Genomic DNA, 25,830 nt, shown 5'->3' on the forward strand with positions numbered 1-25,830 from the left:
GAATGTGCAGACCCAACGTTCAGCTATGAAGACCTTCCATCCTCTACTTCTATGTCATTTTATCACACTGCTGACTTTTTCAGGTGAGATGCACAGGGCACATCGGCAGTGCTAAAACCAACCAGCCTGTTCAATGAGGCCAGTTGTTTATTTGACCCAACATTGTCTCAAAATGGTGGGAATATTACCTTGTTTTGTCCTACCGTGCTGTTCTAGAATTAGAATCCCATTTCTTTGGAAATATCAGAAATGGGGTGCCTTCATGGAAGGGGAAAGGCTCAGCAATATCGAAGATCCCTTCTTATTTGAGCACTCCCAACTTCAGGCAATAGTGCAGCTGAGTGAAATTGGGAAGGATGCAAACCAAGTTGTTTATATGTCAAATATGCTGCTATGGCAAAAACCTATTCATTGCTATTAAAAAAACAACAACTATTGTAATAAATTGCCAGGTAACATTCTTTAATTTTATGTTCAACAATAGTTATGATTTACTGGGGGATTTCTGGGTAAGGTGCAGAAGGAGGAAGACATTTCTTGCAGAAAGACATTGCATCTTTCTTAAAGAAATAAATAAGAAAACTTTTGAAGTTGCAGGTAAGGTCACTCTCACAGATTTTCTTCATCAAAGATATGGACAAACATCATGCAATTGAGGGAAGTTTGAGGGTGAGGTTCAAAGATCCTTCCCCTTTAGTTAGCCCAGCCTTTGGCCTGGACCTTCCAATTCCCCCTCTGTATTATCTGTCTCCGATCCTCACGCAAAAGAATGGAATGGGGTTCAGTTAGATTGCAGCTGATGTAACAGGGAGGCATAGAAACTTAGAGGAGCAATGAACTCCTCCAAATGTCCAAGTCTCTGTCTTTCTTCCACGCTTCCATGAAGTGTGGCTATCCTTGAACCTGCTAGCAGAGTGCTGACTTGAGGATTTTGTTCTTTAGAAAAGCAGAGTAGTAGATGATTTTTTTTTCAATTTAAAAAGGAAGAAATTGACAAAAGCTTCATTAATTTATTTAAATGAAAACCCTCTCTGTGTTCTGCTTAAAGTAAAAAAAATCCCCCAAAGTCTTTAGCTCTCTGAAGGCAACCTGCGGGATAGCCACATTTCTTCTGATTTCCTATTGCTTCCTGACGTGTCCTCTATAAATAAACACACACTGGTAAGTTAAGAAGCTGGTGTGTGTGAAGCTGGTGTGTGTGGGGTGTGTCTGTGTGTACACACAAAGAAGGCTGCACACCACACAACCACATCTAAATCATTTTAAGGTAAAAGCAAACTATATTCCCTTGCTGCAGTGCTTTGAGGTTGCGACATCAGAATCTTATTGATTGATTGATTCAATTTATCTAGTGCCCTTTATCCAATGATCCCATGGTGGTTTTCCTCAAGGGATTTATTCTTGTCCATCCCATAATTGGGGATGGGGGCATGAGATGGTTTGGGACAGTGGACACAATTTCAAATTTTCGTCATAGCTCTAAGTCCCATGCTTTTTATGTGCTACAAGAAGGATTAATGTTATCATTTTTAAAAAAATTATACCCTGCACTTTCCTCCAAAGGAGCAGAGGGTGGTAAATGTGGAGGTTTTCTTCGTATAGCATATAGGGGGTCCTGTGAAGGAAAACGAGAAACTGAATGAGTGGCTTCTAAAAGCCCTTGAATATGACGAAGAATGTTCCCTGAGTTGTGTGTTGTTTTTTTAATGGCAGCTTAATGTGATTATCTGAAAGTGAATGCATAGAATTGCTGGCAAACTCCCTTCCTCTGTTTTGCTAAAGTTTCCGGAGGATTTGCAAATGCTGTCGTCAAGAAACTTTGGGCACGATGCAAGCCAGAATGTGATGAAGATGTTTCTGCAGCAAGAGACTGTTCTATTCCTTGCTTTGTCTTCTGCTGTGAACGGCCAGGTAATATCACCTTGCTTTTAATGTTCCAGAACAAGGAGGCACTGGGGTATTTTTGGGCAAAGCACGCGGTAAATGGTTAGGTGTGGTTTATAAATGCTGTCTTTGCCTGGTTCCTGAAGTTCCTTGCTTCCTAATGAATTGTGGGGTAGCCAGGAATTAAGGTGAAGCCCAATGAGTGACAGAATGACGGGCCTTTAACAACCCTTGTGTTACGATATGGATGCAATGCAGCTGCAGATTGCTAGCTTGAAAACATCACATGATGGAATGTTGGGACTGTTCAGTGGGAAACAGAGGGACAGTCAATTCACAGTGCGAAGCACCGGAATTAGCTCAGAGTGTAATATGAGCTCTTCCTTTTGTTCCTGTACAGGAAGTACAGGAAGTGTTAGTCTCTCGACTGCTGGAGCTTGATGAGAGCAGTCATGTTTTTTGTAACGCTGTAAAAGACAGAAATGAAGGCATGTAAATACGTTTCTGTCTATCTCTTTCCCCTGCTGGGGGGGGGCAAGAAAGAGGGGGTGTGTTCTTCTCACGCTGAGAAGAATCGCCTATAGCGACCTTGCCTGCGTTTGCTGGGGAATGCAGCCAGGGATGTCATCGGAACTCAAGCCGGGTGCCTGGGAGGGTTGCCAGCTTCTCCCGATAGAGGCTTGAATTCCAACACCTTGTACTTGTGGGATGGACAAATTCATAGATTTGATTCATAAAGCAACAGGCAAACAGAACTGTTGGTTTATAGATGGCAATCTTTTGTAAACTTTGTAGCTGAGTTTAGGGTATTTAGAGATTGAATTGATAGAGATTGGACTCTAATAATAATAATAATAATAATAATAATAATAATAATAATAATAATTCCTGCATTCATAGGAAGTGCTCAGAGATGTTGATCTCTTCTCTGTTTTCATACAGCGCACCAACAATTTCTCCCCTTCATAGCAGATAAATGTTTGGGTAGATGCAGGTCAAGGTGTTCCAGTGGTGAAAATGTGCCTTCAAGAAGACCCTGCTCTACTCCTGGTTGCTGCGAGAAGCCAGGTAATATTCAAATGCCTTTTGCCTGCTAGAACAATGATGTATTGGGGAATTTTGAGTAAGGCGTGCAGAGGCTGGGTACAGATAAGTTATTTACTATGTCTATGAGTGCATTTCAAAGTCCATTGTGAGGTAGACAGGAATTATTGTGAAGCCCAATGAGGAATTGAATGAGTAGCTTTCAGAAGCCCTTGAGCTTCTATAGATGCACAAGCTTGTGGATCCTGGTTTATCATGACAAACAGCTTTATGGAGCTTTCCCCTGGAAATACATTTATGGTACTCAAAGACAGAATTCTTTTCAGTGTTTTCTATGTTTATTGAGAATGCTGAGAGATATTGATGTCCTCTTCTCCTTTGTTTTGACCATGTCCCAAGGCTTGGTCCACACTGCAGGCAATAAATGTCGGGGTCAGTGCAAGTCAAGATGTTCCAGTGGTGAATATATATCTTCAACAAGAATCTGCCCTGTCCTTGGCTATGTCTTCTGCTGTAAACGGACAGGTAATGCTCTCATGCTTTTAATGTGCTAGAGAAGCAATGATGTACTGGGGGATTTCTGGGTAAGGGACGTGTGGGGGTGCAAATGAGGGTTATTTTGAAATTCCATGGTTTCTAATGAATTGCATGGTAGACAGGAATTACTCTGAAGCCAAATATGTGATTGAATGAGTGGCTTTTTAACAGCCCTTCGATTTTCAGGGATGCTTCTCAGGTAGCTCAGTTGGTTAGGGCATGGTGGTGATAACGCCAAGTTCGCAGGTTTGATTCCCATATGGGACACCTGACTGTTCCTGCACTGCAGGGAGTTGGACTGGATGATCTGCAGGGTCCTTTCCAACTCTTCAGTTCTATGATTTGGAAATGTTCGTTTAAAGAAAAGGTGAGTAAGAGGCAACTTTGCAAAATTTTGTATGACATGGAGAAAGTGGATGAAGGAAAATTGTTCTCCCTCTCTTGTAACACTTATGGACATCCTCTACTGATGGAGACTTCTAAATGCCAGTTGCTGGGAACTCCAGGAGGGGAGAGGGTTCTTGTGCTTGAATCCTGCTTTCTGGTTTCCCATAGGCATCTGGTTGGCCACTGTGAGAACAGATTGGTGGCCTAGATGAGCAATTGGCCTGATCCAACAGTATCTTCTCATTTGCAAGGCAGGCACAGGGGTGTGCTAGTGGCTGTGCCATCTGTCATGGATGCTTTAGTTGAGATTCCAGCATTGCAGGGGTTTCGACTAGACGATCCCCAGGGTCCCTTCCAACACTAAGATTCTATGATTCTATAAGGAGAGGACAAGAACGTGAAGAACCATTGTGCAAATGGAAGTAAAATTTATACAAACCATGGGATTTAGAGGTTGACTTTTTTAATAAAAAATATATTTTCTATGTATATGGGAATATATTGACTGCTTCTCTCTCCGGCTGAAATGTCCCAAGGATTGGTCCACAGTGTAGCCAAGAAATGTTGGGGTCAATGCAGGCCAAGATGTTCCTATGGTGAATATATATCCTCAGCGAAAGTCTCCACTGTCTTTGGCTATGTCTTTTGGGGATTTCTGGGTCAGGATCCCAGAGGGTGGGTAGATGTTGGTCCCATGAAGAACAGTTGGGAGATGGAGTAAGTGTCCTTGAAAAGCTCTTGATACAGAAACTCGTGGTTTTGGTTCACCAAAGAAATGGGCTTTGTTTTCATGTGTGAGTGGGATGGGTGGATGTTTTGGATCAGGTTAGCCATATTGATTTGTATGCTGTTGGTAGAATTTTGTCATTGTCTTGTTGGGCTGTGTATGTGATAAAGGGGAGCCATACCAGGGTGAAGGTGTCTTCTTCTATTTGTCCCCGTGTCAGTTTCAGCAAATGAAACTGACTTGTAAAAATGTTACATGGGAAAAAATATACAAGAGAGAGACATTGCACAAACTTTTGTAAATCAAGAAAATCTTTAATAATTAAAAAAACCCAAAGAAATGGGCAAAATTGGGCTCTCTAGAACTTTTCGGAACTTTTCTGAATTGCACGTATCATGTTAAGAGTTACACACACACACACTCTTAATGGAAAATGCTTTGATATGTTGTTGACCTCTTTTTCTCTGCTCAGGTAAAATGCCCCATGAATTGACCATGAAATGTTTGGGTAGATGCAAGCCAAAATGTTCCCATGGGGAATATGTGTTGTCCGCTGGTTTCTGCTCTGTTCCTGGCTTCTTCCTTTGCTGTAGAAAGCCAGGTAATGGCTGCCTTCATGTCACCTTTGCAGACATCTTTGTAACGCAGACTTGGTCTGCTAATGGGCCTGATACCAGAAGCCAGCTGCCCATAGAGCACCTCCTTGGGGATCCTGCTATCTTCCATTCTGTGGGCGTGACCAAGCCAGCATAGATGTTGATGAGACAGGAGCACAAACATGCTAGGAATGTGGCTTGGGAAAGCGCATCTTTGTTTGAGACTCTCCCCTGTTGTGAGGTAACCCAAATCTTCCTGACGCAGCACATGTGGAAGGTGTGTTGTCACTCCTGGCGGTTGTAGAATCATAGAATCATAGAGTTGGAAGAGACCACAAGGGCCATCGAGTCCAACCCCCTGCCAAGCAGGAAACACCATCAGAGCACTCCTGACATATGGTTGTCAAGCCTCTGCTTAAAGACCTCCAAAGAAGGAGACTCCACCACACTCCTTGGCAGCAAATTCCACTGTCGAACAGCTCTTACTGTCAGGAAGTTCTTCCTAATGTTTAGGTGGAATCTTCTTTCTTGTAGTTTGGATCCATTGCTCCGTGTCCGCTTCTCTGGAGCAGCAGAAAACAACCTTTCTCCCTCCTCTATGTGACATCCTTTTATATATTTGAACATGGCTATCATATCTCCCCTTAACCTCCTCTTCTCCAGGCTAAACATGCCCAGCTCCCTTAGCTGTTCCTCATAAGGCATCGTTTCCAGGCCTTTGACCATTTTGGTTGCCCTCCTCTGGACACGTTCCAGTTTGTCAGTGTCCTTCTTGAACTGTGGTGCCCGGAACTGGACACAGTACTCCAGATGAGGTCTGACCAGAGCAGAATACAGTGGCATTATTACTTCCCTTGATCTAGATGCTATACTCCTATTGATGAAGCCCAGAATTGCATTGGCTTTTTTAGCTGCCGCGTCACACTGTTGGCTCATGTCAAGTTTGTGGTCAACCAAGACTCCTAGATCCTTTTCACATGTACTGCTCTCAAGCCAGGTGTCCCCCATCTTGTATTTGTGCCTCTCATTTTTTTTGCCCAAGTGCAATACTTTACATTTCTCCCTGTTAAAATTCATCTTGTTTGTTTTGGCCCAGTTCTCTAATCTGTCAAGGTCGTTTTGAAGTGTGATCCTGTCCTCTGGGGTGTTAGCCACCCCTCCCAGTTTTGTGTCATCTGCAAATTTGATCAGGATGCCCTTGAGTCCATCATCCAAGTCGTTGATAAAGATGTTGAATAAGACCGGGCCCAAGACAGAACCCTGTGGCACCCCACTAGTCACTCTTCTCCAGGATGAAGAGGAACCATTGATGAGCACCCTTTGGGTTTGGTCAGTCAGCCAGTTACAAATCCACTGAGTGGTAGCATAGTCAAGACCGCATTTTAGCAGCTTCTTTACAAGAATATCATGGGGCACCTTGTCAAATGCCTTGCTGAAATCAAGGTAGGCTACATCCACTGCATTCCCTTCATCTACCAGGCTTGTAATTCTGTCAAAAAACGAGATCAGGTTAGTCTGACATGACTTATTTTTCAGAAATCCATGCTGACTATTGGTGATCACAGCATTCCTTTCTAGGTGCTCACAGACTGTTTGCTTAATGATCTGCTCCAGAATCTTCCCTGGTATTGATGTCAGACTGACTGGGCGGTAATTGTTTGGGTCCTCTCTTTTCCCCTTTTTGAAAATAGGGACAACATTTGCCCTCCTCCAGTCTGCCGGGACTTCGCCTGTTCTCCAGGAATTCTCAAAGATGACTGTAAATGAGGAGTTATTTACTTTGCTTGAAAGTGAATTTCAAAGCTGTCATTTCCTAATGAACTGTGAGATGGACAGGAATTACTGAGAAGCCCAATGAGAGATTGAATGAGTAGTTTTTAGAAGCCCTTGAGTTCCAATGGATGGAGATACACATGGATCATCAAGGCAAACAGTCCTCTGGTTCTTCTCTCTGGAGCTATATTAATGGTGTTCAGAGACATACTTCTTTTCAATATTTAAAATACTTCTGATATTTCCAAATGCTTAGAGATGCTGATGATCTATTATCTGTTTCAGTAATGTCACAAGGATTGATTTCTGCTGCATCTCTGAATCTTCGGGGTAGATGCAAGTCAAGATGTTCGTATGGCGAATTTGTGTCTCCAGCAGTAGTGTGCCCTATTCCTGGCAACCTATTCTGCTGCAAATGGTCAGGTAAAATGCTTTTAATGCAATAGAGCAACAGTGATGTACAAGGGGATTATTGAGAAAGGGACATAATGTGAGTTCAGATGAGAGTTAAAAAATGGGACAATGTCACTGGATAAAAACTATGGCATTTAGCTATTGAACCATTTTTTCTATGTATAAGGGAAGATGTTAAAGGTTCCTTTTCTCCTTTGCTGAAGTGTCCCAAGGATTGGTTCACAGTGTAGGCAAGAAATGTCAATGCAAGTTAACATGTGGCAACAGTGAATATGCAACTTCAGCAAGAGCCTGTTCTAATCCAGACTTTGTCTTCTGCTGCAAAAAGCGAGGTAATATTCTCATATTTTTATTGTGCTGGAGAAACAATGATGCATGTATGGGATTTCTGGGTCACGATCTCAGTGGGTGGGTAGATATTGGCCCTGTGTAGGGCAATGGGAAATGGAACAAGTATCTTTGAAAAAGCTCTTGAATTTGCAGGGATATAAAAACTCATGGCTTTGATGTATCAAAGAACCAGAGGGAAAGGAGCTCTTTGGCTATTTTTGGAAATGGAAACCTCACAAATCTTTCTTTGAACTGTTGATAGATTGAATTCTCCCTACATTATTATTATTATTATTATTATATGCTCTGATATGTTGATGATCTCTTGTTCTCTGTCAAGACAAAGAGTCTAAACAATTGACAAATGCTGCAGCTCAGAAATGTGTGGGTAGATGCAAGGCAAGATGTTCCAAGGGTGAAAAGGTGTCTTCAACATGTTCCTGCTCTATTCCTGGCTTCGTCTTTTGCTGTCACAATCCAGGTAATATCCCAAAAATTTCTTTGTGCTAGAACAACTATGATATATTCAGGGTTTTCTGGGTAAGTCACACAACACGTGGGTAGATGGGAATTATTTACATTGTCTTCTCAAGAATTGCAGTATATTTTGCTTTCTAATTAATCAACAGGAATTAAAGTGAAGCCGATTGAATGATTGAATGAGAGGCTTATAATGGTCCTTGGATTTGCTGGGATAGACAAACTCATAGATTCCTGTTCATCAAAGAAATAGGCAGAGCTGTCCGTTTATTTTCATAAATGGGCAGCCTTTTCTAACTTCAAAGAAATGGACTTATGGGGTTGTATCCAACAAACTCATCCCACTTGTGCAAGAACTTCTGTTTGTAAGCAGTTTGTGGATGGCACAAGGTGATATAGGAAAAAGACAATGAGAGATGTTCCATTCCTCAGGTTGAAGTCATTGTTACAATGTGAATGAATTCATAGAATCATAGAATCATAGAATCATAGAGTTGGAAGAGACCACAAGGGCCATCGAGTCCAACCCCCTGCCAAGCAGGAAACACCATCAGAGCACTCCTGACATATGGTTGTCAAGCCTCTGCTTAAATTCATTGGATACAAACCATGGTATTTAGAAATTAAACCGCTTTTTAAAAATATATATTTTCTATGTGCATGGGAAGATAGTGATGGTATCTTCTCTGTTTTTCCAAAGTGTCTCACGGATTGGTCCGCCCTGAAGGCAAGAAATGTCATGGTCAATGCAGGTTAACATGTGGCAACAATGAATATGCATCTTCGACAGGAGACTGCTATAATCCTGACTTTGTCTTCTGTTGTAAAAAGCAAGGTAATGTTCCCATGCTTTTAATGTGGTGGAGGAACAATGATGAGAGGGGGGGATTTCTGGGTCAGTATTCCAGCGGGTGGGTACATGCTGGTCTTGAGAAAAACCATGGGAGATGGAACCCGTGTCTTAGAAAAGCTGTTGAATTTGCTGGGATATAGAAACTCATGGTTTTAGTTCATCAAATAACTACTCAAACTTTGGTTTTCGAAATAACAGCCTCATATTACTTTTTCTTGCAGTAGACTTGTTTTGAGAGATTAAATTTGCTTTGTATTTCCTCCAACTGCTTATGGCAGGAGTGTGAGGCATTCATGGAAAAGAGTTTTTGCTCAATGCAACGTATCAGCAGAGAAACTGAAGGTCCCGTGTTGCATGGTTCAGTATAGCATGGCGAGCTAGCATGGCAAGATGCTTGTGCATCTCTCTGTATACTTGTATCTCGCAAGGTTTACTTCAAAGCCCAGAACTGTATTACAGTAGACTAGTTCAAGATGCAAGAGCATCTTTTAAAGTTTACGTGGCTAGCATGTTTATGCTTGTCTTGTAAGGTAAAGGTAAAGGGACCCCTGACTATTAGGTCTAGTCGTCCTCCGACTCTGGGGTTGTGGTGCTCATCTCGCTTTATTGACCGAGGGAGCCGGCGTTTGTCCGCAAACAGTTTCCGGGTCATGTGGCCAGCATGACTAAGCTGCTTCTGGCAAACCAGAGCAGCACACGGAAATGCCGTTTACCTTCCCACCGGAGCGGTACCTATTTATCTACTTGCACTTTCGAACTGCTAGGTTGGCAGGAGCAGGGACCGAGCAACGGGAGCTCACCCTGTCGCGGGGGTTCGAACCACCGACCTTCTGATTGGCAAGTCCTAGGCTCTGTGGTTTAACCCACAGCGCCACCCGCGTCCCTTGCTTGTCTTGTACCATGAGACAATAAGCACTTTCTAGTCTAAACTGTAGTGAGTGATGGTGGGCCCAAGTTTCACAGGACAATGACTACCTGACTGCCAGAAAATCATGGCATCTCTGAATCCTTTGGAACAGATTTAGTGGTGTTGGCAGAGAGAGCAGAGGAAAGAAAACCTCCATTTCACATGTGTATGTTTTTGTGAAAATGGTATGGTGCCACTGGGAATTGACCAATAGTATTTAGACATCAAACTCTTCATTCTCCCTCCCTCATTATATGGAAATATGTGGATGGTATCTTCTCTGTTTTTCTAAAGTATCTCAAGGAATGGTCCACCCTGAAGGCAAGAAATGTCATGGTCAATGCAAGTTAGCATGTGGCCGCAGTGAATATGCATCTTCAACAAGAGTCTGCTCTAATCCCGACTTTGTCTTCTGTTGTAAAAAACAAGGTAATATTCCCATGCTTTTAATGTGGTGGAGGAACAATGATGAGAGGGGGCATTTCTGGGTCAGGATTCCAGCGGGTGGGTACATGCTGGTCTTGTGAAAAACAGTGGGAGATGGAACCCATGTCTTAGAAAAGCTGTTGAATTTCCTGGGATATAGAAACTCATGGTTTTAGTTCATCAAATAACTACTCAAACTTTGGTTTTCGAAATAACAGCCTCATATTACTTTTTCTTGCAGTAGACTTGTTTTGAGAGATTAAATTTGCTTTGTATTTCTTCCAACTGCTTATGGCAGGAGTGTGAGGCATTCATGGAAAAGAGTTTTTGCTCAATGCAACGTATCAGCAGAGAAACTGAGGGTCCCGTGTTGCATGGTTCAGTATAGCATGGCGAGCTAGCATGGCAAGATGCTTGTGCATCTCTCTGTATACTTGTATCTCACAAGGTTTACTTCAAAGCCCAGAACTGTATTACAGTAGACTAGTTCAAGATGTAAGAGCATCTTTTAAAGTTTACATGGCTAGCATGTTTATGCTTGTCTTGTAAGGTAAAGGTAAAGGGACCCCTGACTATTAGGTCTAGTCGTCCTCCGACTCTGGGGTTGTGGTGCTCATCTCGCTTTATTGACCGAGGGAGCCGGCGTTTGTCCGCAAACAGTTTCCGGGTCAGGTGGTCAGCATGACTAAGCTGCTTCTAGCAAACCAGAGCAGCACACGGAAATGCCGTTTACCTTCCCACCGGAGCGGTACCTATTTATCTACTTGCACTTTGACGTGCTTTCGAACTGCTAGGTTGGCAGGAGCAGGGACCGAGCAACGGGAGCTCACCCTGTCGCGGGGGTTCGAACCACCGACCTTCTGATTGGCAAGTCCTAGGCTCTGTGGTTTAACCCACAGCGCCACCCGCGTCCCTTGCTTGTCTTGTACCATGAGACAATAAGCACTTTCTAGTCTAAACTGTAGTGAGTGATGGTGGGCCCAAGTTTCACAGGACAATGACTACCTGACTGCCAGAAAATCATGGCATCTCTGAATCCTTTGGAACAGATTTAGTGGTGTTGGCAGAGAGAGCAGAGGAAAGAAAACCTCCATTTCACATGTGTATGTTTTTGTGAAAATGGTATGGTGCCACTGGGAATTGACCAATAGTATTTAGACATCAAACTCTTCATTCTCCCTCCCTCATTATATGGAAATATGTGGATGGTATCTTCTCTGTTTTTCTAAAGTATCTCAAGGAATGGTCCACCCTGAAGGCAAGAAATGTCATGGTCAATGCAAGTTAGCATGTGGCCGCAGTGAATATGCATCTTCAACAAGAGTCTGCTCTAATCCCGACTTTGTCTTCTGTTGTAAAAAACAAGGTAATATTCCCATGCTTTTAATGTGGTGGAGGAACAATGATGAGAGGGGGCATTTCTGGGTCAGGATTCCAGCGGGTGGGTACATGCTGGTCTTGTGAAAAACAGTGGGAGATGGAACCCATGTCTTAGAAAAGCTGTTGAATTTCCTGGGATATAGAAACTCATGGTTTTAGTTCATCAAATAACTACTCAAACTTTGGTTTTCGAAATAACAGCCTCATATTACTTTTTCTTGCAGTAGACTTGTTTTGAGAGATTAAATTTGCTTTGTATTTCTTCCAACTGCTTATGGCAGGAGTGTGAGGCATTCATGGAAAAGAGTTTTTGCTCAATGCAACGTATCAGCAGAGAAACTGAGGGTCCCGTGTTGCATGGTTCAGTATAGCATGGCGAGCTAGCATGGCAAGATGCTTGTGCATCTCTCTGTATACTTGTATCTCGCAAGGTTTACTTCAAAGCCCAGAACTGTATTACAGTAGACTAGTTCAAGATGTAAGAGCATCTTTTAAAGTTTACGTGGCTAGCATGTTTATGCTTGTCTTGTAAGGTAAAGGTAAAGGGACCCCTGACTATTAGGTCTAGTCGTCCTCCGACTCTGGGGTTGTGGTGCTCATCTCGCTTTATTGACCGAGGGAGCCGGCGTTTGTCCGCAAACAGTTTCCGGGTCATGTGGCCAGCATGACTAAGCTGCTTCTAGCAAACCAGAGCAGCACACGGAAATGCCGTTTACCTTCCCACCGGAGCGGTACCTATTTATCTACTTGCACTTTGACGTGCTTTCGAACTGCTAGGTTGGCAGGAGCAGGGACCGAGCAACGGGAGCTCACCCTGTCGCGGGGGTTCGAACCACCGACCTTCTGATTGGCAAGTCCTAGGCTCTGTGGTTTAACCCACAGCGCCACCCGCGTCCCTTGCTTGTCTTGTACCATGAGACATTAAGCACTTTCTAGTCTAAACTGTAGTGAGTGATGGTGGGCCCAAGTTTCACAGGACAATGACTACCTGACTGCCAGAAAATCATGGCATCTCTGAATCCTTTGGAACAGATTTAGTGGTGTTGGCAGAGAGAGCAGAGGAAAGAAAACCTCCATTTCACATGTGTATGTTTTTGTGAAAATGGTATGGTGCCACTGGGAATTGACCAATAGTATTTAGACATCAAACTCTTCATTCTCCCTCCCTCATTATATGGAAATATGTGGATGGTATCTTCTCTGTTTTTCTAAAGTATCTCAAGGAATGGTCCACCCTGAAGGCAAGAAATGTCATGGTCAATGCAAGTTAGCATGTGGCCGCAGTGAATATGCATCTTCAACAAGAGTCTGCTCTAATCCCGACTTTGTCTTCTGTTGTAAAAAACAAGGTAATATTCCCATGCTTTTAATGTGGTGGAGGAACAATGATGAGAGGGGGCATTTCTGGGTCAGGATTCCAGCGGGTGGGTACATGCTGGTCTTGTGAAAAACAGTGGGAGATGGAACCCATGTCTTAGAAAAGCTGTTGAATTTCCTGGGATATAGAAACTCATGGTTTTAGTTCATCAAATAACTACTCAAACTTTGGTTTTCGAAATAACAGCCTCATATTACTTTTTCTTGCAGTAGACTTGTTTTGAGAGATTAAATTTGCTTTGTATTTCTTCCAACTGCTTATGGCAGGAGTGTGAGGCATTCATGGAAAAGAGTTTTTGCTCAATGCAACGTATCAGCAGAGAAACTGAGGGTCCCGTGTTGCATGGTTCAGTATAGCATGGCGAGCTAGCATGGCAAGATGCTTGTGCATCTCTCTGTATACTTGTATCTCGCAAGGTTTACTTCAAAGCCCAGAACTGTATTACAGTAGACTAGTTCAAGATGTAAGAGCATCTTTTAAAATTTACGTGGCTAGCATGTTTATGCTTGTCTTGTAAGGTAAAGGTAAAGGGACCCCTGACTATTAGGTCTAGTCGTCCTCCGACTCTGGGGTTGTGGTGCTCATCTCGCTTTATTGACCGAGGGAGCTGGCGTTTGTCCGCAAACAGTTTCCGGGTCATGTGGCCAGCATGACTAAGCTGCTTCTGGCAAACCAGAGCAGCACACGGAAATGCCGTTTACCTTCCCACCGGAGCGGTACCTATTTATCTACTTGCACTTTCGAACTGCTAGGTTGGCAGGAGCAGGGACCGAGCAACGGGAGCTCACCCTGTCACGGGGGTTCGAACCACCGACCTTCTGATTGGCAAGTCCTAGGCTCTGTGGTTTAACCCACAGCGCCACCCGCGTCCCTTGCTTGTCTTGTACCATGAGACAATAAGCACTTTCTAGTCTAAACTGTAGTGAGTGATGGTGGGCCCAAGTTTCACAGGACAATGACTACCTGACTGCCAGAAAATCATGGCATCTCTGAATCCTTTGGAACAGATTTAGTGGTGTTGGCAGAGAGAGCAGAGGAAAGAAAACCTCCATTTCACATGTGTATGTTTTTGTGAAAATGGTATGGTGCCACTGGGAATTGACCAATAGTATTTAGACATCAAACTCTTCATTCTCCCTCCCTCATTATATGGAAATATGTGGATGGTATCTTCTCTGTTTTTCTAAAGTATCTCAAGGAATGGTCCACCCTGAAGGCAAGAAATGTCATGGTCAATGCAAGTTAGCATGTGGCCGCAGTGAATATGCATCTTCAACAAGAGTCTGCTCTAATCCCGACTTTGTCTTCTGTTGTAAAAAACAAGGTAATATTCCCATGCTTTTAATGTGGTGGAGGAACAATGATGAGAGGGGGCATTTCTGGGTCAGGATTCCAGCGGGTGGGTACATGCTGGTCTTGTGAAAAACAGTGGGAGATGGAACCCATGTCTTAGAAAAGCTGTTGAATTTCCTGGGATATAGAAACTCATGGTTTTAGTTCATCAAATAACTACTCAAACTTTGGTTTTCGAAATAACAGCCTCATATTACTTTTTCTTGCAGTAGACTTGTTTTGAGAGATTAAATTTGCTTTGTATTTCTTCCAACTGCTTATGGCAGGAGTGTGAGGCATTCATGGAAAAGAGTTTTTGCTCAATGCAACGTATCAGCAGAGAAACTGAGGGTCCCGTGTTGCATGGTTCAGTATAGCATGGCGAGCTAGCATGGCAAGATGCTTGTGCATCTCTCTGTATACTTGTATCTCGCAAGGTTTACTTCAAAGCCCAGAACTGTATTACAGTAGACTAGTTCAAGATGTAAGAGCATCTTTTAAAGTTTACGTGGCTAGCATGTTTATGCTTGTCTTGTAAGGTAAAGGTAAAGGGACCCCTGACTATTAGGTCTAGTCGTCCTCCGACTCTGGGGTTGTGGTGCTCATCTCGCTTTATTGACCGAGGGAGCCGGCGTTTGTCCGCAAACAGTTTCCGGGTCATGTGGCCAGCATGACTAAGCTGCTTCTAGCAAACCAGAGCAGCACACGGAAATGCCGTTTACCTTCCCACCGGAGCGGTACCTATTTATCTACTTGCACTTTGACGTGCTTTCGAACTGCTAGGTTGGCAGGAGCAGGGACCGAGCAACGGGAGCTCACCCTGTCGCGGGGGTTCGAACCACCGACCTTCTGATTGGCAAGTCCTAGGCTCTGTGGTTTAACCCACAGCGCCACCCGCGTCCCTTGCTTGTCTTGTACCATGAGACAATAAGCACTTTCTAGTCTAAACTGTAGTGAGTGATGGTGGGCCCAAGTTTCACAGGACAATGACTACCTGACTGCCAGAAAATCATGGCATCTCTGAATCCTTTGGAACAGATTTAGTGGTGTTGGCAGAGAGAGCAGAGGAAAGAAAACCTCCATTTCACATGTGTATGTTTTTGTGAAAATGGTATGGTGCCACTGGGAATTGACCAATAGTATTTAGACATCAAACTCTTCATTCTCCCTCCCTCATTATATGGAAATATGTGGATGGTATCTTCTCTGTTTTTCTAAAGTATCTCAAGGAATGGTCCACCCTGAAGGCAAGAAATGTCATGGTCAATGCAAGTTAGCATGTGGCCGCAGTGAATATGCATCTTCAACAAGAGTCTGCTCTAATCCCGACTTTGTCTTCTGTTGTAAAAAACAAGGTAATATTCCCATGCTTTTAATGTGGTGGAGGAACAATGATGAGAGGGGGCATTTCTGGGTCAGGATTCCAGCGGGTGGGTACATGCTGGTCTTGTGAAAAACAGTGGGAGATGGAACCCATGTCTTAGAAAAGCTGTTGAATTTCCTGGGATATAGAAACTCATGGTTTTAGTTCATCAAATAACTACTCAAACTTTGGTTTTCGAAATAACAGCCTCATATTACTTTTTCTTGCAGTAGACTTGTTTTGAGAGATTAAATTTGCTTTGTATTTCTTCCAACTGCTTATGGCAGGAGTGTGAGGCATTCATGGAAAAGAGTTTTTGCTCAATGCAACGTATCAGCAGAGAAACTGAGGGTCCCGTGTTGCATGGTTCAGTATAGCATGGCGAGCTAGCATGGCAAGATGCTTGTGCATCTCTCTGTATACTTGTATCTCGCAAGGTTTACTTCAAAGCCCAGAACTGTATTACAGTAGACTAGTTCAAGATGTAAGAGCATCTTTTAAAGTTTACGTGGCTAGCATGTTTATGCTTGTCTTGTAAGGTAAAGGTAAAGGGACCTCTGACTATTAGGTCTAGTCGTCCTCCGACTCTGGGGTTGTGGTGCTCATCTCGCTTTATTGACCGAGGGAGCCGGCGTTTGTCCGCAAACAGTTTCCGGGTCATGTGGCCAGCATGACTAAGCTGCTTCTGGCAAACCAGAGCAGCACACGGAAATGCCGTTTACCTTCCCACCGGAGCGGTACCTATTTATCTACTTGCACTTTCGAACTGCTAGGTTGGCAGGAGCAGGGACCGAGCAACGGGAGCTCACCCTGTCGCGGGGGTTCGAACCACCGACCTTCTGATTGGCAAGTCCTAGGCTCTGTGGTTTAACCCACAGCGCCACCCGCGTCCCTTGCTTGTCTTGTACCATGAGACAATAAGCACTTTCTAGTCTAAACTGTAGTGAGTGATGGTGGGCCCAAGTTTCACAGGACAATGACTACCTGACTGCCAGAAAATCATGGCATCTCTGAATCCTTTGGAACAGATTTAGTGGTGTTGGCAGAGAGAGCAGAGGAAAGAAAACCTCCATTTCACATGTGTATGTTTTTGTGAAAATGGTATGGTGCCACTGGGAATTGACCAATAGTATTTAGACATCAAACTCTTCATTCTCCCTCCCTCATTATATGGAAATATGTGGATGGTATCTTCTCTGTTTTTCTAAAGTATCTCAAGGAATGGTCCACCCTGAAGGCAAGAAATGTCATGGTCAATGCAAGTTAGCATGTGGCCGCAGTGAATATGCATCTTCAACAAGAGTCTGCTCTAATCCCGACTTTGTCTTCTGTTGTAAAAAACAAGGTAATATTCCCATGCTTTTAATGTGGTGGAGGAACAATGATGAGAGGGGGCATTTCTGGGTCAGGATTCCAGCGGGTGGGTACATGCTGGTCTTGTGAAAAACAGTGGGAGATGGAACCCATGTCTTAGAAAAGCTGTTGAATTTCCTGGGATATAGAAACTCATGGTTTTAGTTCATCAAATAACTACTCAAACTTTGGTTTTCGAAATAACAGCCTCATATTACTTTTTCTTGCAGTAGACTTGTTTTGAGAGATTAAATTTGCTTTGTATTTCTTCCAACTGCTTATGGCAGGAGTGTGAGGCATTCATGGAAAAGAGTTTTTGCTCAATGCAACGTATCAGCAGAGAAACTGAGGGTCCCGTGTTGCATGGTTCAGTATAGCATGGCGAGCTAGCATGGCAAGATGCTTGTGCATCTCTCTGTATACTTGTATCTCGCAAGGTTTACTTCAAAGCCCAGAACTGTATTACAGTAGACTAGTTCAAGATGTAAGAGCATCTTTTAAAGTTTACGTGGCTAGCATGTTTATGCTTGTCTTGTAAGGTAAAGGTAAAGGGACCCCTGACTATTAGGTCTAGTCGTCCTCCGACTCTGGGGTTGTGGTGCTCATCTCGCTTTATTGACCGAGGGAGCCGGCGTTTGTCCACAAACAGTTTCCGGGTCATGTGGCCAGCATGACTAAGCTGCTTCTGGCAAACCAGAGCAGCACACGGAAATGCCGTTTACCTTCCCACCGGAGCGGTACCTATTTATCTACTTGCACTTTCGAACTGCTAGGTTGGCAGGAGCAGGGACCGAGCAACGGGAGCTCACCCTGTCGCGGGGGTTCGAACCACCGACCTTCTGATTGGCAAGTCCTAGGCTCTGTGGTTTAACCCACAGCGCCACCCGCGTCCCTTGCTTGTCTTGTACCATGAGACAATAAGCACTTTCTAGTCTAAACTGTAGTGAGTGATGGTGGGCCCAAGTTTCACAGGACAATGACTACCTGACTGCCAGAAAATCATGGCATCTCTGAATCCTTTGGAACAGATTTAGTGGTGTTGGCAGAGAGAGCAGAGGAAAGAAAACCTCCATTTCACATGTGTATGTTTTTGTGAAAATGGTATGGTGCCACTGGGAATTGACCAATAGTATTTAGACATCAAACTCTTCATTCTCCCTCCCTCATTATATGGAAATATGTGGATGGTATCTTCTCTGTTTTTCTAAAGTATCTCAAGGAATGGTCCACCCTGAAGGCAAGAAATGTCATGGTCAATGCAAGTTAGCATGTGGCCGCAGTGAATATGCATCTTCAACAAGAGTCTGCTCTAATCCCGACTTTGTCTTCTGTTGTAAAAAACAAGGTAATATTCCCATGCTTTTAATGTGGTGGAGGAACAATGATGAGAGGGGGCATTTCTGGGTCAGGATTCCAGCGGGTGGGTACATGCTGGTCTTGTGAAAAACAGTGGGAGATGGAACCCATGTCTTAGAAAAGCTGTTGAATTTCCTGGGATATAGAAACTCATGGTTTTAGTTCATCAAATAACTACTCAAACTTTGGTTTTCGAAATAACAGCCTCATATTACTTTTTCTTGCAGTAGACTTGTTTTGAGAGATTAAATTTGCTTTGTATTTCTTCCAACTGCTTATGGCAGGAGTGTGAGGCATTCATGGAAAAGAGTTTTTGCTCAATGCAACGTATCAGCAGAGAAACTGAGGGTCCCGTGTTGCATGGTTCAGTATAGCATGGCGAGCTAGCATGGCAAGATGCTTGTGCATCTCTCTGTATACTTGTATCTCGCAAGGTTTACTTCAAAGCCCAGAACTGTATTACAGTAGACTAGTTCAAGATGTAAGAGCATCTTTTAAAGTTTACGTGGCTAGCATGTTTATGCTTGTCTTGTAAGGTAAAGGTAAAGGGACCCCTGACTATTAGGTCTAGTCGTCCTCCGACTCTGGGGTTGTGGTGCTCATCTCGCTTTATTGACCGAGGGAGCCGGCGTTTGTCCGCAAACAGTTTCCGGGTCATGTGGCCAGCATGACTAAGCTGCTTCTAGCAAACCAGAGCAGCACACGGAAATGCCGTTTACCTTCCCACCAGAGCGGTACCTATTTATCTACTTGCACTTTGACGTGCTTTCGAACTGCTAGGTTGGCAGGAGCAGGGACCGAGCAACGGGAGCTCACCCTGTCGCGGGGGTTCGAACCACCGACCTTCTGATTGGCAAGTCCTAGGCTCTGTGGTTTAACCCACAGCGCCACCCGCGTCCCTTGCTTGTCTTGTACCATGAGACAATAAGCACTTTCTAGTCTAAACTGTAGTGAGTGATGGTGGGCCCAAGTTTCACAGGACAATGACTACCTGACTGCCAGAAAATCATGGCATCTCTGAATCCTTTGGAACAGATTTAGTGGTGTTGGCAGAGAGAGCAGAGGAAAGAAAACCTCCATTTCACATGTGTATGTTTTTGTGAAAATGGTATGGTGCCACTGGGAATTGACCAATAGTATTTAGACATCAAACTCTTCATTCTCCCTCCCTCATTATATGGAAATATGTGGATGGTATCTTCTCTGTTTTTCTAAAGTGTCCTAACATTCATACAGCTTATAATGTTTTTGTAGATAGTCCTTAAATTTTTTCCAGTCCTCTTCCACCATATCTTCTCCCAGGTCTCGAATCCTGCCAGTCATTTCAGCCAGCTCCATGTATTCCATCAGTTGCATCTGCCATTCTTCCAGTGTGGGTAAATCTTGGGTCTTCCAGTACTTTGCGATAAGTATTCTTGCTGCTGTTGTTGCGTACATAAAAAAAGTTTGATCTTTCTTTAACACCCCTTGGCCCACGATGCCCAGAAGGAAGGCCTCTGGTTTCTTAAGGAAGGTATACTTAAATACCTTTTTTAACTCATAATCACTTCCCAGAAGGCCTTGATCCTTGGGCACGTCCACCAGAGGTGAAAGAATGTTCCTTCAGTTTCCTTACATTTCCAACATTTATTATCAGGCAGATGATATATTTTTGCCAGCTTGGCTGGGGTCATGTACCACCTGTATATCATTTTCATAATATTTTCTTTCAAGGCATTACATGCCGTAAACCTCGCCCCGGTGGTCCATAACTTTTCCCAGTCAGCAAACATAATGTTATATCCAATGTCCTGTGCCCATTTTATCATAGCTGATTTGACAGTTTCATCCTGCGTATTCCATTTCAGCAACAAGTTATACATTTTTGAGAGTACCTTAGTTTTTGGTTCTAACAGTTCAGTTTCTAATTTCGATTTTTCCACCTGGAAACCTATTTTCTTGTCTAGCTTAAAGACCTCTCTAATCTGAGCATAATGTAACCAATTTTGCACTTTCTCCTTTAATTTCTCAAAACTCTGCAATCTCCAAGTATCTCCTTCCTTCTCTAGTATTTCCCAATATTTCGGCCAATTGGCCTCCATATTGAGTCTTTTCGGGGCCTTGGCTTCCATAGGTGACAACCACCTTGGGGTCTTATTTTCTAATAAATCTTTGTATTTTACCCAAACCTTAAACACGGCCTTCCTGACAATATGGCTCTTGAAAGCCTTATGAATTTTTACCTTGTCATACCACAAGTATGCATGCCATCCAAAAGCATTATTAAACCCTTCCAGATCCAGGACGTCCGTATTCTCTAAGAGTATCCAATCTTTCATCCAGCAGAGAGCTGCAGCTTCGTAATATAACCTTAAGTCCGGCAGGGCAAACCCCCCTCTTTCCTTTGCATCCGTTAAAATTTTAAATTTTATTAGACTCATAGTATTTAGACATCAAATGGGACATGGGTGGCGCTGTGGGTTAAACCACAGAGCCTAGGACTTGCCAATCAGAAGGTCGGCGGTTCAGATCCCAACAGGGTAAAAAACAAGGTAATATTCCCATGCTTTTAATGTCCTGGAGGAACTGTGATGAATGGAGGGATTTCTTGGTCAGGATTCCAGCAGGTGGGTACATGCTGGTCTTGTAAAAAACAGTGGGAGATGGAACAAGTTGAAAAGATCTTGCATTTGCAAGGATGTATAAAATCATGGTTTGGATTCATCAACTAAATGGGGATATGGCCCCATTGTTATTCACAGAAATAGAAACCTTATGACTTTGAGACGTTGATGATCTCTTGATCTCTGTTTATGTAAAGTCTCCCGACGACTGAACATAAAATGTTTGGGTACATGCAAGTCAAGTTGTTCCCATGGTCAATATTTGTCATCCAGAAGATCTTGCTCTGCTCCCGGCTTTGTCCTTTGCTGCCAAAAGCCAGATAACATCACAACACTTTCTTTGTGCTAGAAGAACTATGATATACATATATTGTTCCTAAAGCATCTCAGAAACATGGTGTCACCACTGAAGAGACCTCTTGCGCAAGAGGCACACAAAGACAGGTCTCAGATTATGATCAAAGGGTCCAGGCTGGTTCATATGGGAAGAGGCAGTCCTTGAGGTATTGTGATCCTGAGCTGTGTAAGGCTTTATAAGTAAAACCAGCAATTTTAATTGGGTCCCAAAACTAACTGGCAGCCAGTGCAGTCAAGCTAGGATTGGTGTGATATGCTCAAACCGCTTTGCCCTGGTGAGCAACCTGGCCACCGAATTCTGCAGCAGCTTAAGTTTCCAAACCAATTTCAGAGGCAGCCCTATATATAATGTGTTGCAATAATCTAACATAGATGTTAAAAAGGACCCCTGACAGTTAAGTCCAGTCACAAACGGCTCTGGGGTTGCAGCACTCATCTTGCTTTACTGGCCGAGGGAGCTGGTGTTTGTCCACAGACAGTTTTTTTGGGTCATGTGGCCAGCATGACTAAGTCGTTTCTGGCAAAACCAGAGCAGCGCACGGAAATGCCGTTTACCTTCCCGCCAGAGTGGTACCTGTTTATCTAATTGCACTTGACCTGCTTTCGAACTGCTAGGTTAGCAGGAGCTGGGACAGAGCAACGGGAGCTCACCCTGTTGTGGGGATTCGAACTGCTGACCTTCCGATCGGCAAGCCCAAGGCTCAGTGGTTTACACCACAGCGCCACCCATGTCCCAAACATAGAGGTTGTTTTTGTTGTTTAGTCATTTAGTCGTGTCCAACTCTTCGTGACCCCATGGACCAGAGCATGCCAGGCACTCCTGTCTTGCACTGCCTCCTGTAGCTTGGTCAAACTCATGTTCGTAGCTTCGGTTAGCAGAGTATAAATGACAGAAGTTGGGCTGTCACTGTCTAAATAGGGGTGCAGCTGGGCCACTATCTGAAGCTGATGGAAAGCATTTTGGGCCACTGAGGCCGCCTGAGCCTCAAGCAACAGCAAAGTACCCTCAAGCTATGTAGCTGCTCCTTCAGATGGAGTGTAATCCCATCGAAAGCAGGCAACCTCCCATCCATCTAGTCTATGGAACCACCCGCTAACAGTGCTTCAGTCTTATATGGCTTGAGCTTCAGTTTGTTATATACTCAGGGAGTTCTTTGTAATCCACACAGTGTGTGGAAATTCCAACAAATCTTGCTTTCTAAGGAATTGCAGAGTAGACAGGCATTGCTGTGAAGCCAAATGAATGCTTGTAAGAATGGCTTTTAACGCCTTTTGGATTTGCAGAGATTACATGTTGAGGTCAGTGCAAATCAAGATGCTCCAGTGCTGGAAATATGTCTTCCACAAGAGCCTGTGATAATGCTGCCTACATCTTCTGTTGTAAAAAGCCAAATAAAAGAGACTTTCTGGATCAGGATCCCAAGGGGTGGGTAGATTCTGCTCTTGTGAAAAACAGTGAGAGGTGGGAGGAGTGTCTTTGAAAAGCCCTTGAATTTGCAGGAATACAGAAACTCATGGTCTGGGTTCATCAAAGAAACAAAAGAAAAGGTCTCTCTGGTTATTTTTGTTAGTGGAAACCTTATATGACTTTTTTGAAGTGGGATTATGGCGTGGAGATATTAAATTCTTTTTGTGCATGTGGAATTTTTAATACTATGGGGAAATGCTCTGAGATGTTGATGATCTCTTGTCTTCTCTTTTGATAAAGTGCCCCAAAGATTGCCTGAGCCTGTAGCTAAGCAACCTGAGGGTGTATGCAAGTTAAGATGTTCCTATGATGAAGATGCGTATTCAGAAGCATTGTGCCCGATTCCTGGCTTTGTTTTCTGCTGTAAAATTACGACAGGAAATGTTTCTATTTATTTATCACCTGGCAGAAAAATTGTAATATCTGGACAAAGGCTACCAAAGATAGCCACAAAGGCTACCAAAGGTAAGACACAAAAAAGAAGAAGAAACGGAAAATAGTACCCATGTAGGGGGGAAAAACAAAACAACAACAACAAAAAGATTTTGTGTATCTTGCGAAACGGGGGCGGGACTTGTTATTGTGGTTAACTAGACCTTAATCTAATATGGTACAGTGGTGCCCCGCAAGACGAATGCCTCGCAAGACGGAAAACTCGCTAGACGAAAGAGTTTTCCGTTTTGGAGGTGCCTCGCAAAACGAATCTGCTATGGGCTTGCTTCACAAGACGAAAATGTCTTGCGAGTTCCAGGGTTTTTCCCCCCCTTTTCCCCCTCTTTTTCTAAGTCGCTAAGCCGCTTATCTGCTTATCCGATAAGCTGATAAGCTGCTAAAAGCCACTAAAAGCCGCTAAAAGCCGCTAATAGCGCTAATAGCGCTAATCCGCTAATCCGTCAATGGGCTTGCTTCGCAAGACGAAAAAACCGCTAGACGAAGAGACTCCCAGAACGGATTCTTTTCGTCTTGCGAGGCACCACTGTATTTATAAAAATGAACTCCAGATATCGTTAGATTTGTCCATGGCAAGTCTACGTGTGTACACAACTTCCATTAAAGGAAGCAGCACTTTTATTTTTCCAGTTAATCAATACCAGTCTTTTTGCTGTAGTGAGGGCATGGAGAGTCCATTCAAATTGTCCCTTTGGGATACTGAGGGTGGGAAGTTGAAGTTCATATGACACAGAAAGAGAGAATGACGGAGCCTTTGAATACACAGTTTTTGTCATGGTCCCTGCTTGGCATTATGAATGTAATGGCAAAAGCGTGACTTAGGCTACTGTTCTACAAAGTCAAGTAACATTCCCTCATACTTGCCATTCCTATAGCAGTGATGATTTAAAGGGCGTGTTTTTTATGATGTATAATACATTGTATGTATAAAACAACATTTTGTAATAAAATTTAAACATGCCTATGAATGACATGGGTGGCGCTGTGGGTTAAACCACAGAGCCTAGGACTTACCGATCAGAAGGTCGGCGGTTCGAATCCCTGCAACGGGGTGAGCTCCCATTGTTCAGTCCCAGCTCCTGCCCACCTAGCAGTTCGAAAGCACATCAAAGTGCAAGTAGATAAATAGGTACCGCTCCGGCGGGAAGGTAAACAGCGTTTCCGTGTGCTGCTCTAGTTTGCCACAAGTGGCTTAGTCATGCTGGTCACATGACCCGGAAGCTGTACGCCGGCTCCCTTGGCCTATAGTGCGAGATGAGTGTGCAACCCCAGAGTCGTCTGCAACTGGAGCTAACGGTCAGGGGTACCTTTACCTTTATGATTTTGCAGTGGGAGCATTGCTCCCCCCCCTTAGACAGTTGGTAAAGCCTTTCCCTTTCTGTCTGAGAAGAACAACGATGACCTTCAAATATGCATAGGTTCTTGAAGTTTCTGTTTTAAGATATTGCCTTGCTGATTGTTATGAAATTCAGCTGATTTCTTCCAGCGTGCATTCATATGTCTTGATTAGTACTGATCATGTCATCCATTTATTAGGTTACCACAGACTGTATCGTGTTGTGCCTGCACTGGCTAAACTGTATCCACCCATCTTTTAAAATATGGAGTTTGTCTCCACACTAACCAGACATACTTAACATGTGGGCTGGTGATTCGGAAGAATGCTTTGAGCTGCTGAAACGTCTTCCGGCAATCAAACCGCTCGTGATACTTTGAAATTCTGATCCTAATAAAACCAAATTTGATGTGGAGATGAATTGCCGAGTCATGATTCTGTCCACAAAGGCTTTCTTTTTAATATACTTTTCATTTATTTATACGCTTCATATGCCACTTAACTACAATAGTCTTTTACAAAGATATAACACATTAAAAAATAAAATCCAGCCCCAGTCAAAACTATAAAATCAAACTTCAGTTAAAATGCTCTTCAGTAAGCACCCAATATTTAGTAGGGAGTGAGCCTGTCTGACCTCAGTCGGAAGGAAGCTCCAAAAAATTGGGCTTCTGAATCTGGAAGGGACCACTGACAATGATTCCGCCAAAGACTTCTATGATTAGGTGGTCCCTGAGGTATCTTGGACCGAAATTGTTAAGGGCCCTGTAAGTTAATACAATAACCTTGAAACTGCCTTGCAAGAAGAAGAAGAAGAAGAAGAAGAAGAAGAAGAAGAAGAAGAAGAAGAAGAAGAAGAATAGAAGAGTTTGGATTTGATATCCCGCTTTATCACTACCCCAAGGAGTCTCAAAACGGCTAACATTTTCCTTTCCCTTCCTCCCCCACAACAAACACTCTGTGAGGTGAGTGGGACTGAGAGACTTCAAAGAACTGTGACTAGCCCAAGGTCACCCAACAGCTGCATGTGGAGGAGCGGAGGCGCTAACCTGGTTCACCAGATTATGAGTCTACTGCTCTTAACCACTACACCACA

At 43.5% G+C, this 25,830-nt stretch overlaps 1 protein-coding gene across 2 annotated transcripts; it reads left to right on the top strand.

The window, feature by feature from the left end:
- On the top strand, window positions 1–25,149 carry LOC308474530 (uncharacterized protein). 2 transcript variants are annotated; one of them, XM_081000947.1, is made up of 18 exons: window positions 1–83; window positions 1,783–1,911; window positions 2,827–2,952; window positions 3,328–3,453; window positions 5,052–5,180; window positions 7,234–7,371; window positions 7,566–7,694; window positions 8,033–8,173; window positions 8,873–9,007; window positions 10,227–10,361; window positions 11,590–11,724; window positions 12,953–13,087; window positions 14,306–14,440; window positions 15,669–15,803; window positions 17,022–17,156; window positions 18,375–18,509; window positions 23,189–23,413; window positions 24,935–25,149. In XM_081000947.1, exons 1-18 carry the CDS (start codon window positions 26–28, stop codon window positions 24,994–24,996), a joined length of 2,343 nt encoding a protein of 780 aa, XP_080857073.1. In that variant the 5' UTR covers window positions 1–25; the 3' UTR covers window positions 24,997–25,149. The 2 variants fall into 2 exon arrangements, with proteins under 2 accessions (XP_080857073.1, XP_080857074.1); XM_081000948.1 differs by lacking the exon at window positions 5,052–5,180.
- Window positions 25,150–25,830: the final 681 nt, after the last annotated feature.

The sequence above is a fragment of the Podarcis pityusensis genome (assembly GCF_964106645.2).
Source record: "Podarcis pityusensis genome assembly, chromosome: 3".
Taxonomy (NCBI): Eukaryota; Metazoa; Chordata; class Lepidosauria; order Squamata; family Lacertidae; genus Podarcis; species Podarcis pityusensis.

Coding starts and splice junctions, on each gene's coding strand:
- LOC308474530 (XM_081000947.1), top strand. CDS start 26: ATGAAGACCTTCCATCCTCTACTTCTATGTCATTTTATCACACTGCTG. Junction 2,953..3,327: donor TGGTTGCTGCGAGAAGCCAG/GTAATATTCAAA, acceptor CCATGTCCCAAG/GCTTGGTCCACACTGCAGGC. Junction 15,804..17,021: donor CTTCTGTTGTAAAAAACAAG/GTAATATTCCCA, acceptor GTTTTTCTAAAG/TATCTCAAGGAATGGTCCAC.